Source organism: Sphaerodactylus townsendi, linkage group LG08 (genome assembly GCF_021028975.2).
Source record: "Sphaerodactylus townsendi isolate TG3544 linkage group LG08, MPM_Stown_v2.3, whole genome shotgun sequence".
NCBI lineage: Eukaryota > Metazoa > Chordata > Lepidosauria > Squamata > Sphaerodactylidae > Sphaerodactylus > Sphaerodactylus townsendi.
Window position 1 is genome coordinate 67,392,624 of NC_059432.1, and position 22,138 is coordinate 67,414,761.

At 40.1% G+C, this 22,138-nt stretch overlaps 1 protein-coding gene across 1 annotated transcript in view; it reads left to right on the forward strand.

The window, feature by feature from the left end:
• HS6ST1 (heparan sulfate 6-O-sulfotransferase 1) overlaps positions 1-20,032 on the forward strand; it is a 222,183-nt gene extending 202,151 nt beyond the window's left edge. The window contains 8 exon segments of the mRNA XM_048506772.1: positions 19,248-19,551; positions 19,553-19,612; positions 19,614-19,715; positions 19,717-19,758; positions 19,760-19,840; positions 19,843-19,884; positions 19,887-19,952; positions 19,955-20,032. Coding sequence (XP_048362729.1) covers positions 19,248-19,551; positions 19,553-19,612; positions 19,614-19,715; positions 19,717-19,758; positions 19,760-19,840; positions 19,843-19,884; positions 19,887-19,952; positions 19,955-20,032 — 775 coding nt within the window.
• Positions 20,033-22,138: the final 2,106 nt, after the last annotated feature.

Below are 22,138 nucleotides of genomic sequence, written 5' to 3' on the forward strand. Positions count from 1 at the left end.
ATGCTGAAGTCCAGCATATAAACTTGCCTGAGATCCTTTGTATTTGGTGACTAAAGGCTGTCAGACAAAAAAGCTCTAGATAAGTGCTCAAGACCTTGCTGGATTTAATCCTTTGCTGTTGAAATAAGATGTATGCTCATGAGGGGACTGCTGTTTAGGATAACTTACTCAGTTTAGTGTAACTAAGAGCATAATGTAGTAACTAAACATAATGTAGTTCTTTGGAGAAAGGATTCAGGTTGATTTATTCCAAGTGCTATTTTACTAAAACATAGCAAAGAGAAAAGCTTAACAAGAATGCATTTTTTCTTTACCACTCTGCTACCTGTTTTCTTGACTGATAAAGGGAACAAATTACAAAAGTGTTCAGTAGTGATGGTCTAAAGGGTCATTCCTGTACTGCAAGAGTAACTGGGGCACAACAGCGCACTTTTGTAGCCTGAGGCATAATTATATTCTACTATGTTTCTGGGGTAACTTTCAGATGACAGCATTAGCAGAATTCTCAACGAAGTTAGCTGAAATCCCATTTCTGCCCACGAATGGTACTTAGAAATCAAGCAGTTCTAGGTTGCACTGTGCTGTGCTTTTCCTGCTGAATTTCCTACCTGACTGGATATGTATTACAATCCTCCTCCCTTAGTTATGCAGGCACCCAGGTAAGAGTGAAGGGAATCTAACCCAGACTCCATGCTTTACCCTCGACCAGAAGTATTATACATTAGAAATGTTTGCATCGTTAGCAGACTGGAGAAGAAAGAGTATGTGACTAAAAAAGGTATTAATGGAAACTTATCTAATTCACAATAAGATATGTTTAATACTTGTGTCTAATCTTGAGGGTGGGGAAGAGCCCTCTTTGTTTCTATGTAAACAACTGAAGGTTAGAACCAGGAACCAGAAAACATCTGGAAAAAACAACAATTTGAAAATTGCTGTTTGAGGGGACAGGATGTGTAAATGGTAGAGCAGCAGCTGGTATGAACACAAACATCTTCTCCAGATCTGTTACCAGATCTGATTCTGCCTTCTTTTATGGCTAAGGTTCAGCCAGCCTTTGCTATGGTGGGTCCTTTCAGATTTGTTGTGGCCACCATCACTCACGGAGATTGCCTTCCAGAGGTCTTGTGGCATACCGGCTTCCATACTAGGCTTTACAAAGGGGGGGGCCTGTAAAGAAGCTCTTTTATTTCAGAAGGTGTTTACTGAGAAAATTGTTGGTATAGTTTGCAAATATGATTAGGTGAATATATTCAGGCTTTTTTTGAGATTATTGTGTTTTATGAACAGAGGGGGATTTTAGGTAGTATTGTGGGCCTGTCAGTCATTGATATATCTAAAATTCTCAACATGATCAAATCTGTGTATATGTAAAATCCTAAAACCGGGGAGCCATAAATAGACTATATAGACTTTTTCTTTTACAAACATTAAAAAACCCTGCAAGTTTTGCTGATAAACCTATAATGTATATATTTGAGAGTTAAATCCCCCCAATAGAACCCACAGTGCTTCTAGCTTCCTAAAGACATAAAAATAGAGGACAATGAGAAATACAACTGGGTAGGATGTTTTAGAATTGCCAGCTTCAGGTCTTCCATGTAAGACTCCTGTACTTTTTTTAATGTATTGCTCTCCTGCAAATGTAGAAAGGGAAAAAAAAGTCATTTCTTATTCAGGAGAGATTTGGTAAATTGCATCTTTCCAGAGAGGTTTGTTCCTTTTAAGCATATGAGAGCTGAAGAAACAGGCATTCCTGCCTTTTGCAGCAACACAACGAGGGTGGGGTGGGATCTCTTTATATTATTCAATTATTCTTAAAAAACTAAATTCCATTAGATAAAGAGGGATGTAGCAAATCTTAGCTAAGGTATAAGTAGACTTAAAACTAATTTCTTAACTGATGTGTTCACATAACTTCAGAGACTTTTCTTATTGCAAGGAAAAAATTTACCATTGACATCTTATTATTTTACAAAACAAAAACTTTATTTTGTATTGTCAAAGGCTACATGGATGGATTAAAATGGTTGTTGTGGGGTTTCCAGCCTGTGTGGCTGTGGTCTGGTAGATCTCGTTCCTAACGCCACTGTGCAGCATCTGTGGCTGGCATCTTCAGAGAGAGAAGTGTGTTTACACACTAAGCCCAGTATTGTGATTTCATGATTTTTACCTTGCTTGTTCTACTGTTAGTTTGGGTTTGAAATTTCTCCCCAGCTTCTGTCCCCCCCTTACCCCTGCTTTGGTGGCTAGGCTGTTACTTACTAACTTGCTCTTTGGTCTCTACTTTTAAGTTTGTTGTCTTAGCTTTTAAAAAAAAAAAGAAACAACAACCTTTTCTTTTAGGAAGTGGTTTGTTTTCCTGTAGTTCTTGCTGTGCCCTGGGCAAACCTGTGAGTCTCCCCCCACTTCCAGCTTTTGGGGGGGGGGGGGGACTTGTGTTTCTGCTAATAAGTGCGATTAGTAGTGCTGTGTGGATTTGGTAGGGAGATTCAGGGTTTGCAAATGCTTGCCCCCCCCCCCTTGATGTCCATAGTTCATTAGGTGTTGTAGAGCGGGCTTCATTTTTTTAAAGAGGGGAGGAGGGTGTGTGGAAGCGCAGGTGAGGAAGGGTGTGTGTGGCCCCTGTTCTTCTGGAGGGAAAAATGCTGCTATTCTCTATTTGAAGCAGTGAGAGGTGTGGGAGTTGGGTGAGGCTTGCTGTTGCGCCAAGCTGTCCCTGTGGTAGAGATTTCAATGGCCGGGTGCTCTGCTGGGGTCTTGCTCTGGGTAGGGGCACCTGCACCCCAATTTACCTCCAGGGCTGCTGCTGAGGTGTCCCTGGACAGGGAACCAGTCAACTTTGCTGAAGTTTGCTTTGGAGGGGGCAAATGCTATGGGGCACCCAGTTGAAAGGAATTGAAGCTGCTGCCCACAGAATGAGTGCCCAGACATCCAAACTTCAGCAAAGCTGGCTGAGTCTTCTATCTCTACAATGGAATAGTTCTGAACTGGGCTTCTTAGATAATCTAGGGGGTGCCTTCTTTAGTGTCATAGATGAGTTTCTTACCTTATAGGCTTTAAAACATATTTCAGATGAAAAAAGCAGTTATTCAGGGTTATTCTAAGACTATGTTTTTCTAAGTTAAGTTATTTTTCAGAAGACTGAGTTCATGTCAGTTAGTGCAACTTGTCAGTATTAAAATGTCCAATGTATTGTGCAACTACTGTGGGAATTTACACATGACTTGAAATTTGTCCCTGTACTGTCCCTCTCCCTCTCCCTCCCAGCACTAAAAGCTGTGTTTCCACCGCTGGGGTCAATTAAAGTGCCGGATAGAGAACACCGTAAACGCTTTCACAGCAGTGATAAAACATTTCCGGTGAAAGCATTTTTTGAAAAAATTGGCTAAAGGTTTGATTTCTGCTGAGTGGTATGGACTATTGCTGCATTGAGTACATGGTGTTCTATAATGTGATGGTGATTAGAAATGACCTGCAAAAATAGAATCATTGTTTGGTCATGGGAGTCATGGGGGGCGCTTAAACTCAAGTTTTGTCCCCCTCGGCTACAGTTTGCCTAGGGTACTTCTGCTTTCTATGTGTATAAAACTGTCATAAGGGTTTGAGAGCTTAAGCGGAAAATGTAAGAAGTGTCCTCCAAAAAGTACAAAGTCTGTTCCGCTTAGGTGTAGAGATTTATTTTCAGTGAACCAGGGTACATATATCCTGCCATGTCAACAATTTAAAAAGCACAAAAATGTAGTGTGTACTCTCACATTCATTCAACTAGTCTGTGGCCCTCACCTACCAGTTTCAGTGAAGATTCAATTACACTTCCCGTGTGTAACTAATGGAAATCATGCAATGGCACTGATCAGTTGAATGTCCTCTCTGTCCCACTGCACCAGCACAATGTGCTAATTGAGTATGTTTTACTGCAATTTTGCAGATGATGGTTTAATTTAGAGTTTGCTTTATAGTAAATCATTCAAGAGCATATCCTAGCCAGTGAAAGAGTAGCTCAGAAGCTAAGACAGAGCGACTAATTTTCCACAGCACCATCTGGCACATCCTATCCACCCTGTCTTTGTTTTATTTTTTGGACTAACATATTTTTAATTCTGCACAAATGTGTTTTCTTTTGATTTTACATCACAGTAGGATTTTCAAGCAAACTAAAATGTTAGTAACTAAATAATGCTTTTTATAGTCTGGTTCTGATTTATTCTCCCAACACTTCTATGAGATAAAATCACTCACTAAATATTACCATTTTTACAGATGGGAAAGTGAGGGGCTGAGAAAAGCCTATAAGGCTTAGACCACCAAGTGTGTTCATAGAAGTGCATGTGTTATCTGTTTGTAGCACACTAGGTATTGTGGTGTTTGATTTTATAATGTATTAACATTCTTGGTTGTTTCTTTTCTTGACTTCTTCCTTTACTCTTATTTCTCTCTCTCTCTCCCCTCCCTCTCTCTCTCATCCATCCCTTCTTTCTTCTCTTTCCTTCACGCTGATTGGAGTTTGAAATGTTGCTTAACCTATAATTTGCATCATTGAATAAAATAAAATAAATATTTTAAAAATGAAGTTACCATGTGTTTGTTAGTCTTGGTTGAGCAGGGCTCTTGGGGTCAAACCACCTCACATTCCACACAACAGCTGTCTTCCTTTTTTGACACATCTTTTCTGTCTACCCAGATGCTTTTCAATGGGTTGAGTAGGTATCACTTTCCAAAAAACAGCTAAGATTCTCATGTGTGTCTTCTGTGTATCCTAAGAACACAGCTCCTCCCGCCAAAAAAAGAGAAAGAAAAAAACTATATATTTGTTCGAAATTGGCAGGATGAGCTACAACTATGTACACTTCGTGGCTGAAAAGGCGCTCCAGGATTGGAGCCTTCTAGAGCAAGGCGATCCTGGGGCAAAATGGAGGCAGAAAGAATCCTATCAGCAGCTTACACAAAATGTTGGGCACAAGCTGCAGAAACTGACCAGAGGAAGCTTACTGGTCAGGTAGGGAAACAACCTCCCTTTCTCCTCTGATACCTGTGCTGTCAGAACAAACATGAGAGGTGGCTTTTTCAGACTCCCCAGGATGTCTTATTTAGGGTGTGTGGAGTCAAAGAAGTGGCAGCCTTTTGGTGAAGTCCCCAGATATCTTTTTTGTGCTGTGCGGAATAGACCATAGACTCACTCTCTTGAGTGGCTCTCTCATAAAGCTCTATAGTCCATCCTGGTATCGTTCCCTCTCATGGGCCTCAAGTGGTAGAGACCTTCGCCTCTGCTTGCTAATAGCTTCCAGTCTGAAGTAGGTTCTACCTACAACAAGCAGCCACAATGTAGTTACAAATCAAATGGCAAGCCCCTGTAATAAATGATGCCAAATACTGACCCACACCTTAATTGAAACAACAAAGCATCAATCTTTGTCACCCTCGAAGCTTGATTATCTGCACATCTGCCAATGTTTCATAAGTCCATTGTCAGTGCCACCAAAACCAGTTCAGAAGAGAATATTTACAAATAAGACTCTTAAAGTAGAAGTAATGTCCAATATAAAGAAAACAGGAAATATCTGCTGGTTTACAAAACATAAAAAATCGGGTTGTTAAAAAAGAGGTTTGCCCACTGAAAAAAATCGAAAGGACAAAGAGGAGACAGAAGAGAAAGCTAACTCCCAGTTTCTACCACAATAAGGTGCCTGCTTGGGCAAACCAGACTGAAGAGCTGTTTGCCCAAGGCAGATACATGTGCTGCTGCTGCAGTTGTTAAGACTGTCAGTGATTAGCAACTGCTGCTTCTACCATGTTTGACAAAGCCCTCACAGTCTCTTCTCCTTCACCACCAGAATATGGAGAAGAGAGAACATTTTACAGCATACATTACTGTGCCCCCCTCATCCTGTATCCTCCACTTCTTCTTAGCTTCCCTGTAACTGCATCTCTCTCCTTTTAATAGAAGTAACAGGTCCAGTCATATCTGGACACTGCATGTGAGCTCCTGGAACTCTGTGATAGTAAGAAGCTTCCTCTGAAATGATCTCAATGCGTGTGCAGGCCCATCTAACCCAGTAAATTGTAACACAGCAGTCTAGGGGAGGTTCTTGAGATGTGGTGAGGTTAGTAGCCATGCAAGCAGGCGAGTATATGTCTCCGTTATATTCTTGTAAGATGACCTTCAAGCGTTGCCATACACTAATTAAAGATTCACAGAGAAGATTCCAAGTGTGAAATTTCCTAGATGTGGAATTCATTAACAAATTTGACACTGTGAAATTTGGTCACAACAAATCTTGTATGTGGAAAACTCTCTGCAGAAAGTAATTGTCCCCTTTTCAGGCATTTATTTGTACTGTTCATCTTTTACTAGTAATGACTGCTCTTGGTTAGGGGATAATTCACAGCTATGTCACTTTGGATTTTGTATACATTTGTGCTTGGCTTTAGTACAGTGGGAAACTCCTAGTGCTATCTCTTGAATTGGGTTCTATTTTTTTCTTTTTTAAAATGCTTTAATACTGGCAGATGCAAGGTATATATACACACTCATTGAGATGACCATTTAGCATGCATCTGAGAGAAAGCGTGCTTTAATTCCCAATAAATTAAATTTGAAATGCTGTTTAACCCAATAAATTTGTTCTTGGAAAGGATCAAACCTTTTGAAATTTTATTACAGTGAAGAATACATATTCTTCAGTGGTGCCCATGCTCCAAAAAAAAAAAAAAAAAAGAGTTTTTGTGGCATTCAAACCATGTATCTGTAGAAGTACAAATCAGAAAAGGAAGAATGATGCCTCTCTTTTTTAGACTGGATGTGAAGAGTAGAACATCCTGTATTTGTCTCCTGTAATGGGGAGGGGGGATTTGCACCATTTGGCTCATTTTAACATCCATCTCTGTTTTGTCTCCATTTGTACATTGTTGAGCTTTCAGGGAGCAGATTTTCTAAAATGTTTCATTTATAGGTCAATCTCTTTCTCTTTCATATTCCTTACAATTTTCTTGGATAACTACTAGATTAGGAATCAGAATATCAGAACACTGTTAACCACTGCAAACCACACTGGCCATCCCTGTGTGCCCAGTTTCTAGGGATGGGCACAGAATCACCCACATGTTCATGGGGTGTTCAAGCCACAGCCTTTACTGCTGTGGGCACCAACAGGACTTATAACACCCATAAGGTTCCCATGGTATCCCACTCTGCTACCTGAAGTATGTACAGATGATGGGGACCAAACCAAAGGAAACTAGGACTAAAACTGAAGCCAGAGCTGCTTTGTTGCTTGTTGTTTTTTGAATAAGAACCCAATAAAGATTTTGTTTGTTTTGGTTTTTTCAGTTAACCATGAAAATGGAGTGAGCTACTAATTGTTTGGCAGCATTGCTCTCCCTACTTGAAGTGTTTCTTTTAGGGAGAGAAAATTATAATACCAGTTATACCTTTTAATCTTGTTACCTAGAGTATCCCTGCCTCTCAGATCCCCAGAAAGAGTTCCTCTTAGGCAAACATGCTCAGAGCAGAGTAGCTTAAAATAGATTTTGTTCAAGTGACAGACTTGAAGTTACAACACATGGATGTTCTAGTTTCACACTTTTTTTTAATAGTGTAGCTATCAATTGCTCCTCAATGGTGTCTGATCTTTTTCTTGTTATTTGCAAAAAATTCTGTCTTGTTAGCATCCCATTAAGGATTCTTTCTTTTAATATTACACTCCTGCTAACTGTCTAAGTTTCAGTTCAGCACAAGTGTTTCAGCCTTTTTTGACCTGACCTGGTGCCTGTCGCAAGAGCAGCCATTGGATCAGTCTTATCTGCCCGGATCCCTGTATGAGGTATTTTGACAGAGACCACAGAAAGCATTCACTGAGTTATGACCTGTGAAGACAGAGCAGTGTATGTTCATGAAGCTGCTCAACATTTCACATCATAAACAATTAATCTTTTTCACATCCCAAAGAAACCATATATCAATTTTTAAAAAAAAAGCCTAGCTCCTTCAGCATATAAATACAGCTTACCAAACATTCATTCACTTGATACACAATATTCCATGACTGATGGAAACATAAAATATTAAACTGTGTGGAGGAGGGTATTTACTTTTTCATTCAGGAAAAAAAGCACTAGAGATTTTGTTTGTCTTTTTTGCCAAATTATGGTACATTGCAGAGCTTTATTTAGCACAAGCATACACACATAAACATGAGGGAACTGTTGTTTATTTGTTGTTGTTGTTTTGTTATATTGTCGAAGCGCTGGAAAACCCACAGCCCAGAAAAAAAAAATCCTCAACAACCAGTTGGGGGGTTTTATTCTTTTCTCAGGGAACACTATGAAAAAAAGGCTGGTGGTTTTATTTTGTGTTATTGATGGAAAACAGGAAGAAGCCTAATAAGCATACCATATAGGAGGAGACAGGGTTGAGGAGAAATTAGACCTATTTTGCCAAATCATTATACACACATATTAAATTACATTCAAACAGAGAGACGATGTTGTTATGTAAAGGCTGGAGGAGAAAAAATGGAAATCGAATTGTGTGGCGTCAGCCCGAGGTGAGCGAGACCTCTCTAAGAAGGCAAGGTTTTCAAATGCAAGGATGCTTTCTTTGTAGAGTGAGAGTCCATTTCCTACTTATCAAATAAATGATGCAGTACACAGAAGGGGGGAGCAAGAATGTTCTGGGGGCTCCCAATTAGCTAAACACTGCCTTTTGCTTGAAAGCTTGTGCATTGACAAAGAGGTTCTATCATCGCTCCTGAAAGTTAAGTTCTGGTAATAGGCTCCTAAGTTCTTTTAGACATTTTAAATAAATACCTGGCGAACACTGCTATCATTTTTTTCACGGTTGTACTTTTCAAGATGTATCAGTTGCATAAGAGTTCAACTGTGTGTTTTGATCTATAGGGATTCTTGTATGGCAAACAGGGAGTCAGCGCAGAATGATGTTTTTTCTTTCCTAAAGCAGACTGGGTGACCTCTTGGGTGAACATCTCATCCTTAAAGCGTGCTCTAAGGCTGGCATGGCCCAGAGAAAGATCAGTAAATGCACAGTAATTTGTTTTAATTTAGCGCTTCCACAAACGCATAGAACAACAAATTGGCCACATTCTTTTTTTCTTTTTTCTTTTTTGGGTGAGAGACAAAGATCTATGCCATTAAGGTTTTGCTTCATGTACTTAAAACCTGGAATAGGTTTTGCTTAAAATCTGGGACAGTTAAGACCTACTGGGTTTTTTTTCCTTTTCTTTTAATCATGGACAATTACCAGGATAAGCATTATACATTGTGGATTGAAGAGTTGCATCCCAAATGTATTGTCAGTTGGCTTTCACAGCTGGATCTCAACTGGTTTCTGGTGGGTTTTCGGGCTGTGTGGCTGTGGTCTGAGTGGATCTTGTTCCTAACATTTCTACCTGCATCTGTGGCTGGCATCTTCAGAGGTGTATCTACAGAGGGCAGTCTGTTTACACACACTGTGTCCAGAGAGAAGGGAATGTTTGGAGTATATATTGCCGGTAATCCCATGTCCTTAATCCCAGGGTGGGGAACCAATCAGTAAGAAAGTGTTTAGGGTGGAACTTTTTTTATGCAAAGATGTGGTTTATAGTATTATATTGCAGGTGGGGGCTTATCCAGTCCAGGAGTGATTCACATTTTCATGCCCTGCAGCATCAGCAGACAGTGAATGCAAAATTCTGTGTTTGGGTGGAGTCCATTGTTCATGAACTTAGCTAGCCCTTGGAGTTTGCTTTTGGGTGTTTTTTTAAGTACTGGTAGCCAAGACCGTTAATTCTCAGAGTCTCTCTTTCTTTCCTGTTGAAGTTGTCTTGGTGTTTGTGAGAAGTGAGGGGTCCTATGCAAAGATACCCTGCAGCTGTGGAAAGGTCTACATAGGAACCACAAAACGCCAGCATTCAAACTTCATTGATTAAGGAGCACAAAAGACACTGTTGGCTTAACCATCCTGAAAAATCTGCAGTTGCAGAAGCATGTCTTAAACAAAAACTGGACATAACATTTTATTTAAAAAACTACTGGAAATTCTGGACAATTCCAGAAGTTACTTTGTCAGACTGCACAGGAAGGCCATTGAAATTCACAAACTTACTGTGAATCACTCTCCTGGACTGATAAGCCCCACCAAGCAATACAATACTATCAACCACATCTTTGCATAACAAGTTCCACCCAAACACTACTACGGATTGGTTCCCTAAATTTGGGACATGGACAATATATATCCCACTAAATATTTCCTTCTCTCTAGACACAGTGTGTAACAGACTTCCCTCTGTGATACACCTCTGAAGATGCCAGCCACAGATGCAGGTGAAACGTTAGGAACAAGATCCATTAGACCACAGCCACACAGCCCAGAAAACCCACTCCAGAACCAGTTTGCATCCCAGGTTGTGACAAAGCTAAACTTAGGGTATATACAAGTGACTTCTTCCCAGCCATATATTCCAGTGTAATGTTCATACTTCTTTTATATAGCTAAAAGTCCTGTTTAATTAATTTAACCAGCACAGCAGTAGAGGACACTGAAGAATATCCAGTGTTTTTAAACCAGCAAGAGACATTATCACATTGAGACAGTTCATCCCTAGCAGTTTCTTTAGATTATCTGTTTGCACCAAATCCTGTACTTCAGCTCTCTCCCTATGGCAGGTATGATGGGATTGAAGTGGGAAGTGCTTACAAGATCAGAGCATGTAACACCATTAGCCTGCTGGCATTTGATGGCCACAAGAAGAGGAGTTGTCCCAGCTTAATGGTGTGCCAAAGCAAATGTTCTGCTGTCTTTAGAGTATCTCTGAATGTCCTGGGTCTCTTGGGCAGCTCCACCTCATAGTTCACTTATGCTCCTTTGTCACATCTGAAAGATCCCAGTGTTATTACTTTTACATATAGCAAAGAAGAGGGAAAAGAGTAGCCCATCACCAATAGCGACACCTACACTGAGGTCTGCCCCCCTCACTGCTAGAAGACAGAACAAATCATTAGTGCCTTTTGCAGGAAGCTGCCCTCTGCCCTTGTTATGGTGCACTGTTGCCAACATGAAAAGATGATTAAGCCTATTCTTTCCACTCTGGGGGAAATAAGGAGGATCCCCATCCAGCTCATGGTTGAAATGCTTCTGTATTCATTTTTTTTTAAAATTTACCTTACTTGTGAATCACAGTCAAGCCAAATGGTTCCTAAGGTGATTTACAAACAATTCAATGTAAAATCAAAGTTATAATCACATGCTAAAACATCATATAAAAAACTATTTATTCATATTTAGCTGCACTCTTGTAGAGTGCCCGTCACACCAATCTAATCACGAGCTCAAAGGCAATTTAGCTTGAAGAAAAGAGACAGGTTTTCAGACACATCTAGGAATGCTCTCAAAGATGTACCAACTCCTAAGGAGTACCTGAGGGAGAGAAGGGAGCTTCATAGGTGTGTGTGGGAGAGTGTCAGTGACTGAGAAGGCTCCCTCTCAGATTCCTGCCTCCCAAAGCTTATTCTAGATTGGAGTTCTAGGGGGGGGGAGAACACATATGTGGACCCCTCAAGCCTTGAATTTTTTTTTTTTGACATAGATGAGAGGCAATCAGGTATTCTAGGCCAGAAGAAACAATTTCAGTGGGATATACTGCCATTACTCTCAAAATACCACTGGGACAGTAGTTTAAGTTAGCAGTTCAAAAGTATATAAATAGCCAGCAATGAAAGAAAGCAAGACGCGATTGCAGTCAGCAAGATACCTCTCTCTCTAATCAGATGACATGCCATTGGCACTCTTTTGGGTGCAGTTCTCCTAACCAGTTTCCTATCCACCTAATTATCCCAAGAGATTGTAGTGTTCCAGCAAGGGATAGCAAGAGAGATGTCAGGCACATTCAGTAATGTAGCAAAAAGTAATACCAAAGTAACTGTGTACCCTACTATACTCTGTGTTGTTTTTTCATTCCTACTCATTTTCCACTTGGAAAAAAAGTTTCATGATGATAAACTTTTTTGTATTTCATCATTTTCCTTAGAATTCTACAGCTTTGTACTAAGTCCAGTATCCCTGTTTTGCATAATGTACATATATGAGCTCTTTCACCACTGTTGCCCCCCCCCTTCTCTCACAGCACTGTTGTTTAGATAATTATAGTTGCCTGAGACAAGTAACTCAGCTGTGCCCCCAGCCTCCCAATATTAAGCTTCACTCAGCCAAATTGTGCCTCTGCCTCTCCAAAGTAGAGGCATAATGTGGAAAACAAACAGGCAGCAGGTGTGAGAGCAAAGGCAGTGAGAAGGAGTGAAGCGGACAGGCAGGAGAGAGATGTTGTGGGACAGCCGAAGGGCGGAGAGCCAGGCAGCAAGACAGTAAGGTGGCAGGCGGAGAGCAAGATTGTGGGAAAGCAGTGTGAGAGAGGAAGAAGTGGATGGCCAAATGTGCCCAGCATGGCCGAGGCGAGTGGCGCCTGGGTCAACAACCCTCCACCCCTTCAAACATGTTTTGTGCTTCTGAACTTGATGATTCCATTTTAATCACTGTGACTAATAACCATTAATGGATCTTGTGCTCCATAAATTTATCTAATCTCCTTTTCAAAGTCAAGCTAAACCAAGCGGACTTTAATGTCCCACACCTTCAAAAAAACTGTTCTTAAGATTCTATTAGAATTATGTTAGCTTTGTAAAATGCCAAAAGAGGTGGATGTTATAGTGTACATACTATGAGAAAAGTTAAGCCTCGTCATCTGGAGCAGAGAAAGTCTTCTAGGAACTATATTAGCTTGATTAATTAATCCCAGGCTATTTTAATGTCTGAGCAGCAGCCATATCTGAATCCACGCTTTCTATGAATATGTAAAAGAAGAGGGATCAAAGAAGCACTAACTTTCACCTTTCTACAAGAGAGAAAGAATTACAAAAGTAGAAATAAAAAAGCAGACTGCTGGAGTGTGGGTCTCTTTGGTTTAAACTTATAATTTTTTTTTTTACAGTAACTTATTTTAAAAAAAAAAAATTTAATACAAAACAGCTTTCAGCAACCAAGAAAAAAGCTTTACATTCTAATGAGTATTGGGGAGGTTGTTGTAAGGGGGGTTGTGCCTTTGGGGCAAGGAGGCTAAATGTTGAAAAGCAATAGACATATGGTTTGCCATTATCACCCAAATTATTAGCTGGGCCATAAATTAAACATGGGCTTAGACAGTGCCTAATAATCAGCCAGTAAAGGGACACAGGATGACATCTGTTGGGCTGAGATGGTCAACCAGCCCTAGAATCAAAGATAAGACTAGCTTTCCCCCGCTTTTTTTTTTAGCACGTATTTAGAGACCCAGACATACTGCTGCTACACTGGGAAGGACTGTGGCTTCGAAAGTTACCACAGAGGCTCAGGCTGATGCAGTTTAAACACTGGATTCTTATAAGAAGTCTTAACTATCATCACGCTATCTGATATGGTCACAATTAAAGATTGAGAAGCAAAGTCTTTACAGTAGTGCAGTAATAATAAAACATTGAGTTGTGGAGGGGAGAAAGTCCAAAAATAAGATTTTGAAATTTCTGTGGTCTACCTAAAAAATACTAAAAAATAATAAAACCCCACAAAACCTTAGTTCACCATCTGAAATAAATAGGCTAAAGGTTTAAAGGTCTGTGGGTCTGTCTTTGGAACATCCTGGCATCTGTCGTCACTTCTATGTACCTTCCACTGTCATATTTTATCTCTGTCTGTTGGGGAGCTTTAGAATCCTTGATGATTTAAATCAAATCTACAACCTGGTCCAAGGAATATGAATCATGATTATGGGCTGCTATTAAAAAATGAATAAAAAGGAAATGTTTCCTTCTGTAGGGCATCCTCTATAAATGTTTCCCCTTATTTGACAGTGTGACATCGTTGGCTTGGTGAAGGAGACTGAATAGCAGACATTCTTACTTGCTCTGGCTTACAAAATCAAAAGGTGGGAATATGCTCACTTTAGCCTTACTCCAGTGCCATTAAATTAAATTTGTGAAAATTTTTCTCAATGATTTATCTGGCGCAGTTGCATTGGAGTCCATTGGTGAATTATTAGAAAATGAGGATGTGAGCATTGTTTCTAAGTTTGATAGCTCTCTTCTAAGTTAAATGACTGACTTCTACCAAAGAGAGAGAATCTGTTAGTCCGAATATTACATACTATGCTGTCTAAAAGGAAGAAATTTAGATGGACATGAATATTTATAGGCTTTGTTACCTGGATATCTCATAATCACAAGCTGAATGTGTGCATTTCCTTTATTGAAAGAGTATTGTGTCTGGAAATCATCTGGAAGAGAAATGAAAGCTCTATTTGAAATGTTATGAGTGATGCAACATCCACACATGTGGATCCTTGCTTGATGTTCCCACTTCTTTTTTATTCCCTGTCTTTCTCTCCAGTATAAACCCAAAAGCAGCACAAAGTGTCCTTCTTCATCTCCATTTTATCTTCATTGGATTGTATGACAAGCGTCACATTTTAAATGAGTAGAATTGATATGATTTTGTAGCTTCTTTTTTGTATTTTCCCTGGTTAAACTACAAAAGAAAACACTGTATGGCAAATGGAGCCTTCCCATAGTCCTTTTTTTTTAAATGCTGATTATTTGTTCCAAATATTCATCTTTGCTTTTTTCTTTGTTAAAATTTCAACATTATTTTTCAGCCATAGTAGACCACTGTCATAGAGGGAAAATAGTTCTGCTCTTGCTCTATAGAAAATGCAGAGGGATGGGGACATTCACATTCCTTGATCTTTCTAAACACTTTGGCCTACAATGCCTGTTTGAATCATATCTAGTATTCATATATAATCATTTTTTTTAATGTGTTTAGACCAGTTGTGTGGTGAAGATTTACACAGTAAAGCTTACAATTCATGTGATGAATGGCAGAGCTTTCCACATCACTCTCAAGTATTGAGTTCTAGGAAGAACAGAGGAGTTAGTAGTATCATTTGAGAGTTTAAAAAAAATACCCATTTGTTTGAAAAAAATAGACTGTTTTGTTCTAGGAAAAGTTGAATTGTTTAATACTTGGAGTGGGATAACATCTAAAATGTAATGTGTTTATAAACAGTTTTTTAATCACTGTAGTTGAGAGTATAAAAGCAACAAAGAATGGATTATTTCATCAGTTGTATCTGTACCTCCAAAAAAGAAGTTATTTCTGTCCTGGCCACTACCTTTGTTCCTTCTTCAATGCTGAATAGTATTATATTACCTGGTATTCTAGATGGGATAGCACTCCTTTGAGTTAAGACCAGGTTCTGCCAGTTGTCTGTGCAGTGTATGGCTTGGTCCAGCTTTCTGAGAACAATTCAAGATACTATTTTTTAATCTTCACAGCAAAAATGGTTTGGGATCAGCATATCCTAAGAGAACTACTTGCTGCTATGTGTGTGTGAGAGGGAGGGAGGAGGGAGAGAGAGAGATTATGCAGTCTGGAAGTTCAATATATTCCCTTGTTTTGCAGGCATCTTAGTGTGTGCCATGATTAGTTTGTTCTGTAACATGATTAGCCAATCTATTAAGCCTTTCACCTATGGTACCTCTAGTATACAGGTGTCTCTATAATAGTAGCTTCCTAGACCTAAAAAAATGGGGAGCTGAGGCACAGAGTTTTGAAGAAGGACTTGATATAGTGGGCATTACAGAGACATGATGGAATGAGGAGAACCAGTGGGATGCTGTTATAACAGGTTACAGGCTCTATAGGAAGGATAGTACACGGCGATTGGGGTGGATGGGTTCCCTTACATAAAAGAGAAAGCATAGTATCACATAAAATAGACAATGCATAGAGTTAGTTCCTACAGAATCACTGCAGGATATCAATACCAGGTGAAGGACAGTTTAATATTAGGGATATATTATCGCCCCCTGACCAAAGAGCACAACAGGATTCTGAGATGGAAAAAAAGAAATTAGAGGCCAACAAAACAAAATGTAGTGGTAATGCGATTTAACTATCCCCATATAAACTGGAAAAATGTTCGTGGTCATAGTAAGGAGAGAGCATTCCTGGATAAGCTAAATGTGACTGTGGCTTAGAGCAGATGGTTGTGAAACCAACCAGGAGAAGTGATCCTAGATCTAATTCTATGTGGGACCCAGGACCCGGTGCAGGAAGTCAGTGTTGTTGAGCCGATAGGGAACAGCCACCACAATGTTGCCAGATTCAGTATCTCTGCATGCAAACAAGACAACTACCAATGTAGTTACATTCGCCTTCAGAAAGGGAGTTTCAAAGATGAGGGGATAGTGCAGGAAGCTGAAAGGAAAATCAAGAGAGTCAAAACTGTCCAAGATGCTTGAGGTTATTCAAAACACAGTAATAAAAGCTCAGCTGGAATGTGTTCCGTGAGGTTAGAAAGGCAGCACCCAGTCCAAAGCATGTTTCACCATGGTTAACAAGGCGATAGTTGGAGGAAATTATCAGAAAGAAAAAATGCTCCTTTAGAAAAAATGGAAGTCCAGTTTGACTGATGAAGAAATGCATATAGAGGGAACACAAATGGTGGCAAAGGAAAAGCAAGTAAGCTGTAAGGAGGCAAAAAAGGATATGAGGAACGATGGCTGCTAATATCAACACCAGCAACCAACAGTTCTCAAGCATATCAAAAGTAGGAAGCCGCCAGGGTGCTAGCCCGTTAGATGACAAAGGAACAAAGGCGGGCTAAAGATGACAGGGAGATTGCAGAGAAGCTGAATGAATTTTCATCTGTCTTCACCCAAGAGGAGGTGAAGAAAATTCCCGCACCTGAACCATTCTTCTTAGGAGGCTAATCCAAGGAACTAGCTGAAGATAGTGGTAGACAAGGAAGAAGTTCTGGCAGCCATTGATAGTTCAAATGCTACCAACTCCCTGGCCCAGGATTTCTCAGACTCACCCAAGAGTTCTTAAAGAGCTCAAGCATGAACGTTTACGTTCTCGCTTTAATATGCAACTTATCCCTCTGAAATCAGGCTCCATCCCTGAAGACTGAAGATGGCCAATGTCACACCACCTTAAGAAAGGATCTTAGGGGACCCGAAATTACACGCCAGTCATTTGACACCAGTTCTCGTAAATTAGTAGAATCTATCATTAAAGATAAAATTATAAACATGTAGAAAGCAAGACCTGCTGAGAAAGAGTCGTTAATGGCTTTTGCAGGCAAGTCCCCTGTTCTACAAACTTACTAGAGTTCTTTGAGGGTGTAAACAGGCACGGATAAGGGGAACCAGGACATTTGTTCACTGATTTCCAAAGCTTTTGACAAAGTTTCACCAGAGACTGTTGAGAAAACTCAGCAAATCAAGGAATAAAAGGGGAAGTCCTCCTATGGATTAAAACTGGTTGAGAAACAGGAAACAGAAGAGTGGGTGTGAATGGAAATTACAATGGAGATAGAGTGGTGTCCCCAAGGATCTTGCCTCAATCAGTGCTCTTAACCTATTCATAAATGACCTGGAAGCAGGGAGGGTAGCTGCAGGCCAAGTTTGCAGATGATACCAAATTATGTAGGGTGGTGAGAACCGCAGGGCGATTGCAAAGACCTAAGCTGACCTTTGATAAATTAGGTGAGTGGGCTAAGAAAATGGCAAATGCAGTTCAATGTAGCAAAATGCAAAGTGATGCACATAGGGGAAAAAAAATCCAAACTTCACATACACGCTACAGGTCAGTGTTATCAGTCACAGACCAGAAAGGATTTAGCGCCTAGTTGATAGTCCCATGGGAATGTCAACTCAATGCATGGCAGTTGTGAAAAGGCAAACTCTATGCTGGGGATAATTAGGTGCGAATTGATAATAAAAGAACTGCAAAAGATTGTCATGCCCTCTTTATATAAAGCAGTGGATGCTAATCGCGACTTGAGTACTGTGTTCAGTTCTGGTCGCCAGCCATCTCAAAAGGGATATGCTCGAAGAGATAGAAAAAGTGCAGAGAAGGGCAACGAGGATGATTGAAGGATTGGAGCACCTTCCTTATGAGGGAGAGGCTGCAGCGCTTGGGACTCTTTAGTTTGGAGAGTGAGACGGGCTGAGGGGATATGATTGAAGTCTATAAAATTATCGTGCAGTAGAAAATGTTGACAGAGAGAAATTTTTCTCTCTTTCACTAATCTTACTAGTACCAGGGGCATTCATTGAAAATGTTGGGGGGGAAGAATTAGGACTAATAAAAGGAAATACTCCTTCACACAACGTGTGCAGTTGGTGTTTGCGTCAATATGCTGCCACAGGAGGTGGTGATGGCCACTAACCTGTAGATAGCTTTTAAAAGGGCTTGGATAAGGATTTTATGGATGGATAGAAGCTTCCATTTATGGCTACCAATCTTGATCCTCTTTTGATCTGAGATTGCAAAATGCCTTTAGCAGACCAGGGTGCCGAGGGCATCAAAGCCACAGAAGGCCATTGCTTTCACCTCCCTTGCATGTTAGCTCCCCAATGGCACCTGGTGGGCCACTGGGCGTAGTAGCAGAGAGCTGGACTAGATGCTGGACTCTGGTCTGATCCCAGCTGGCTTGTTCCCATATGTTCTTATGAATAGGTTGGATTTCCGAGGCAGAGAGAGAGGGAAACTGTGCCCAGGGTGTGCATCGCACCCTGCACTGCCCTGCCACAGCACCGCCCCACCCCGAAATCACCCCCTGCCACTTCCTGGCTATGCCTCCACTCAAGCGTTCACCAAGTCTGGGGAACTCCACGATCCTTCCTGCCCTCCCGTGAGGCTTTACACCACTGGCTTTGAATTAGGGTAGGCTCTTCATCTAGGCAGCAGTTCATTACAGTTGTATTCAGGTGTCCTGTATATAAAATATATGTTATTTGAGTGGTATATGGTCCATGCCATAGGAATGATAGATCACCTTTTATCAAAATCTCTGTGGTGTATGATATTATGGAAGTTCAGTTGGATCCTCTTTAGCCAAAAGAGTTATTAAGAGGTGAGGAGTGGGTTGTTTTGAAATCTGCAGTCTATTGCGAGAAGGTGATATTTGGAAAGCATGGCTGGAAACGAGTAAAAAATAAATAATGTTTCTGTAATCTTTTTTTGCTATGTAAAAGATTTATCTCAAGAGTTTCATGAAGGAGAAAAAAGCCAGCAAATATTGATATTGATACTGGATCATGAACTGTCTTGCTCCTTTTACATGTCTTCAGTAAGTATGCCCCAGTAGCAAAATAATTATTTCATGGTTAGTAGAGATATTTATATACTTTTTTCTCTTTCTTACAGGAAGTTATTTTATTACATCACTCTGGTTGAGAGATCCTGTGTCCCGCTACCTCAATTGAATGCGAGACATGTGCAACGCAGGAGCTACTCTGGAAAACATCCTTGCACATACGTGTGATGGCATGAACACCAACCCCCGAAGAGTTACTTCATATCATCATGCTATGGAGAGGCACTTGCAGAGACTTGGTCAGGCTGTACTCTTTCAGGAGTTCATGGACTGCCGCTTATAACTTCAGCCAACAACCGGCCAAGTGAGAGAGGATGCTGGCTGATTTGAGCTCTTGGTGGGCTGCTATAATATGTCGCTTTATCCCAGAAAACAAAGCGAAAGTAATACAGATACTGCTGGAGAGTGCCAAGAAGAATCTTAAAAGACATGGCCTTTTTTGAGAAGCTCTTGACAGAGTTCCTGCAGAGAAAAACACACAGTACTTTATTTGAGAGAACTTTCAATCTGAAATTCATCAGGGCCATTCTACATGCAGTACAACAGCACAAGGGCAGGTGGAGCGGGAGGTGGACAACAATACCATAATGGTTGGATTGAGGGAGCTTTAATGATTCTTGGACATGCAGCTGTATGACTCATGCAAAGCGACCTCTTTCAACAGCGATACCAGTACAAGCGACAGCTGGAGAAGGATGGAGCAGAGGGGATAAAGAATGTCGAAGCGAGAGGCTTCTTCACCGGTCTAATGAGGCTCTTTCCCAAGGAAGAGATGGAAAGAGCAAGGACGCTTGCCTACAGAGGGACTACATGAGAGCCATATTATAGAGAAGTGGTAACCTTTGACGAATTTTTTTTTTTACTTTAAGAACAGAATATTGAGGTTTCCATAATAAAAAAGAAACATGGAATTAAAAAAACAATCTTATTTAAGCAAGAACAGTCTGTAAAACAGAAGGTGCAGGATGCTTCTTTAAACAAAGTGGTCTTTTTACTATTTCTTATCAAGACCAATGGGGTTCTTTTTTTAATAAAATAAAATAAAACAAAAAAATAAATAAATAAAGAGTCAATGCTAGAAAGCTCAGATGCACAAACATTTCGCTCCCCTACCCCCACCCACGGCTCTGAGGCCCAAATACATTGTAATGTTTCATTTCCTCATAGTCTAGGATCTTAGAAGCCATGGATTGATGGTAGCTTTGGTAACCACTCTTTTTTCAAGTTGATCTTCCAAAATCTGGATTTTTCCCCCCTGGTTCATGTCAAGGTTTTTCAATTGTTTAAAAAGTCAAGTGGTAATGATAGTAGATCTCCAACCTAGATAGAGACTTTGCCCCAAATACAGCTTGCTATTTGGCCTCAAATGGGAAACAATGGTTAAAAAAAGAATGCCGCCTTCCTAATCAATGCAAAGAAGAACAAAGGAAAAGAATAAAGCAGAGAATATTCAAGCAAATATACACCTGGATCACAAAGCAAGCACAAGAGGTTTGGATATGTTATTGTGCTAGTATCTTGCATGCAGAGACCAAGCCATTCACTCACATATACACCGCATTACATTTAAACTGGAGAATTTTGCAAACAAATATCCTCACATATACTTGCTTTACAGGTAGGAATGTCCTTAGTAAATCTTTACACTTAATCTTACCACATATATTCAGCCGCAATTCCTTTTCTAAAGATGAAGCTGTGTTATTATTGCATCAGTCCTTTTGCCTTTAAGAAGAGATGGTCCACTGGGCTAAGAGATGTTTCCATACAAACGGATCATCACAAGAGTTTATTGTTCTCATGCTGGAACTCTTGCTTATGCCCTAAAAAAATCCTTTGCTCCAATAAATAAGAGTATTTCTTTAATTAAAGAAACAAATATTAAAACTTATTTCAGAATACCTCCTCATTCAAGCATGACATATTTTATCATAAACACTAAAGTGAGTGCAATAAAAATAGGCCTATTTAAAGTCCCATGCATGGCTTCTTGATATAAGCGTTCAACTGAGCACTTTAAGCTGCACTGATTTCAACCTAGGGACTTAGATGCAGCTAACTTTTACTAGATTACATCTACTGTCTATAGGCATAATAACTGCTGTTTTATTGAACTTATGATGACAGCACTTCATATCGCTTTTTTTCACAGAATAGACAAATTTTGCCTTGAGTTTTCACTCTTTAAACAAAGCAGCTGTATCAGAAGACTGGAAATCTCTTGACTGAGTCTCCAACTTCAGGCTTTGATTTTACAATCCTTTTTATAACCACTGTATTACTTTCTTTAACATTATACATATCTTTGTTCAGAGCTTTTTCAGTGATAAATTTGGATCTCCCCATTTAAAATGCTGATTTTGTTTCTTTTCTACCTGCAATATCTCTGAGAGTTGGTTTGAAATGATGCAAAAACAAATTGGGTAACCATTACCTTCCTTGCCTGTGACTACCTGGGTCCCTAGAAAGTGAATGTCCGGTTACATTAGTAGCTAAGTCTGGGACTGATTGGACCTCACCAGTTTCTCAGATGAGGACTCACTGCAAATCATTCAGAGAAATGGCTAATTACAGAAGGTTTATGCATGAAATTTACATGTAACCTCTATCTACATGGCTTTATCTTTTTTAGTCATCCCCCCCTCGCAGTCAGTGAAAAGGACTTGGATCATATAGAAAGAAAAAAAGCTCAGTAAACGCATGGAGTTCCTGAAAAAACATACCCATCTAATGAAGTGCTTATAGGATGAAGTCAAATACTCAAGAGGGCCCCTATCTATCCCCACATTGAAAGTTACAAAGGGGTATCTTAAGTAATTTGACCAGATCACACCTGTCAATCGAAGAAGATTAACTAGTGCTGCACTGCCTTGGCTTGTTAGTGCTTCTAGCGAAGAAGGCCCCATTTGTTCTCTGAGTGTGTACACAGCTGGTCATATATATTC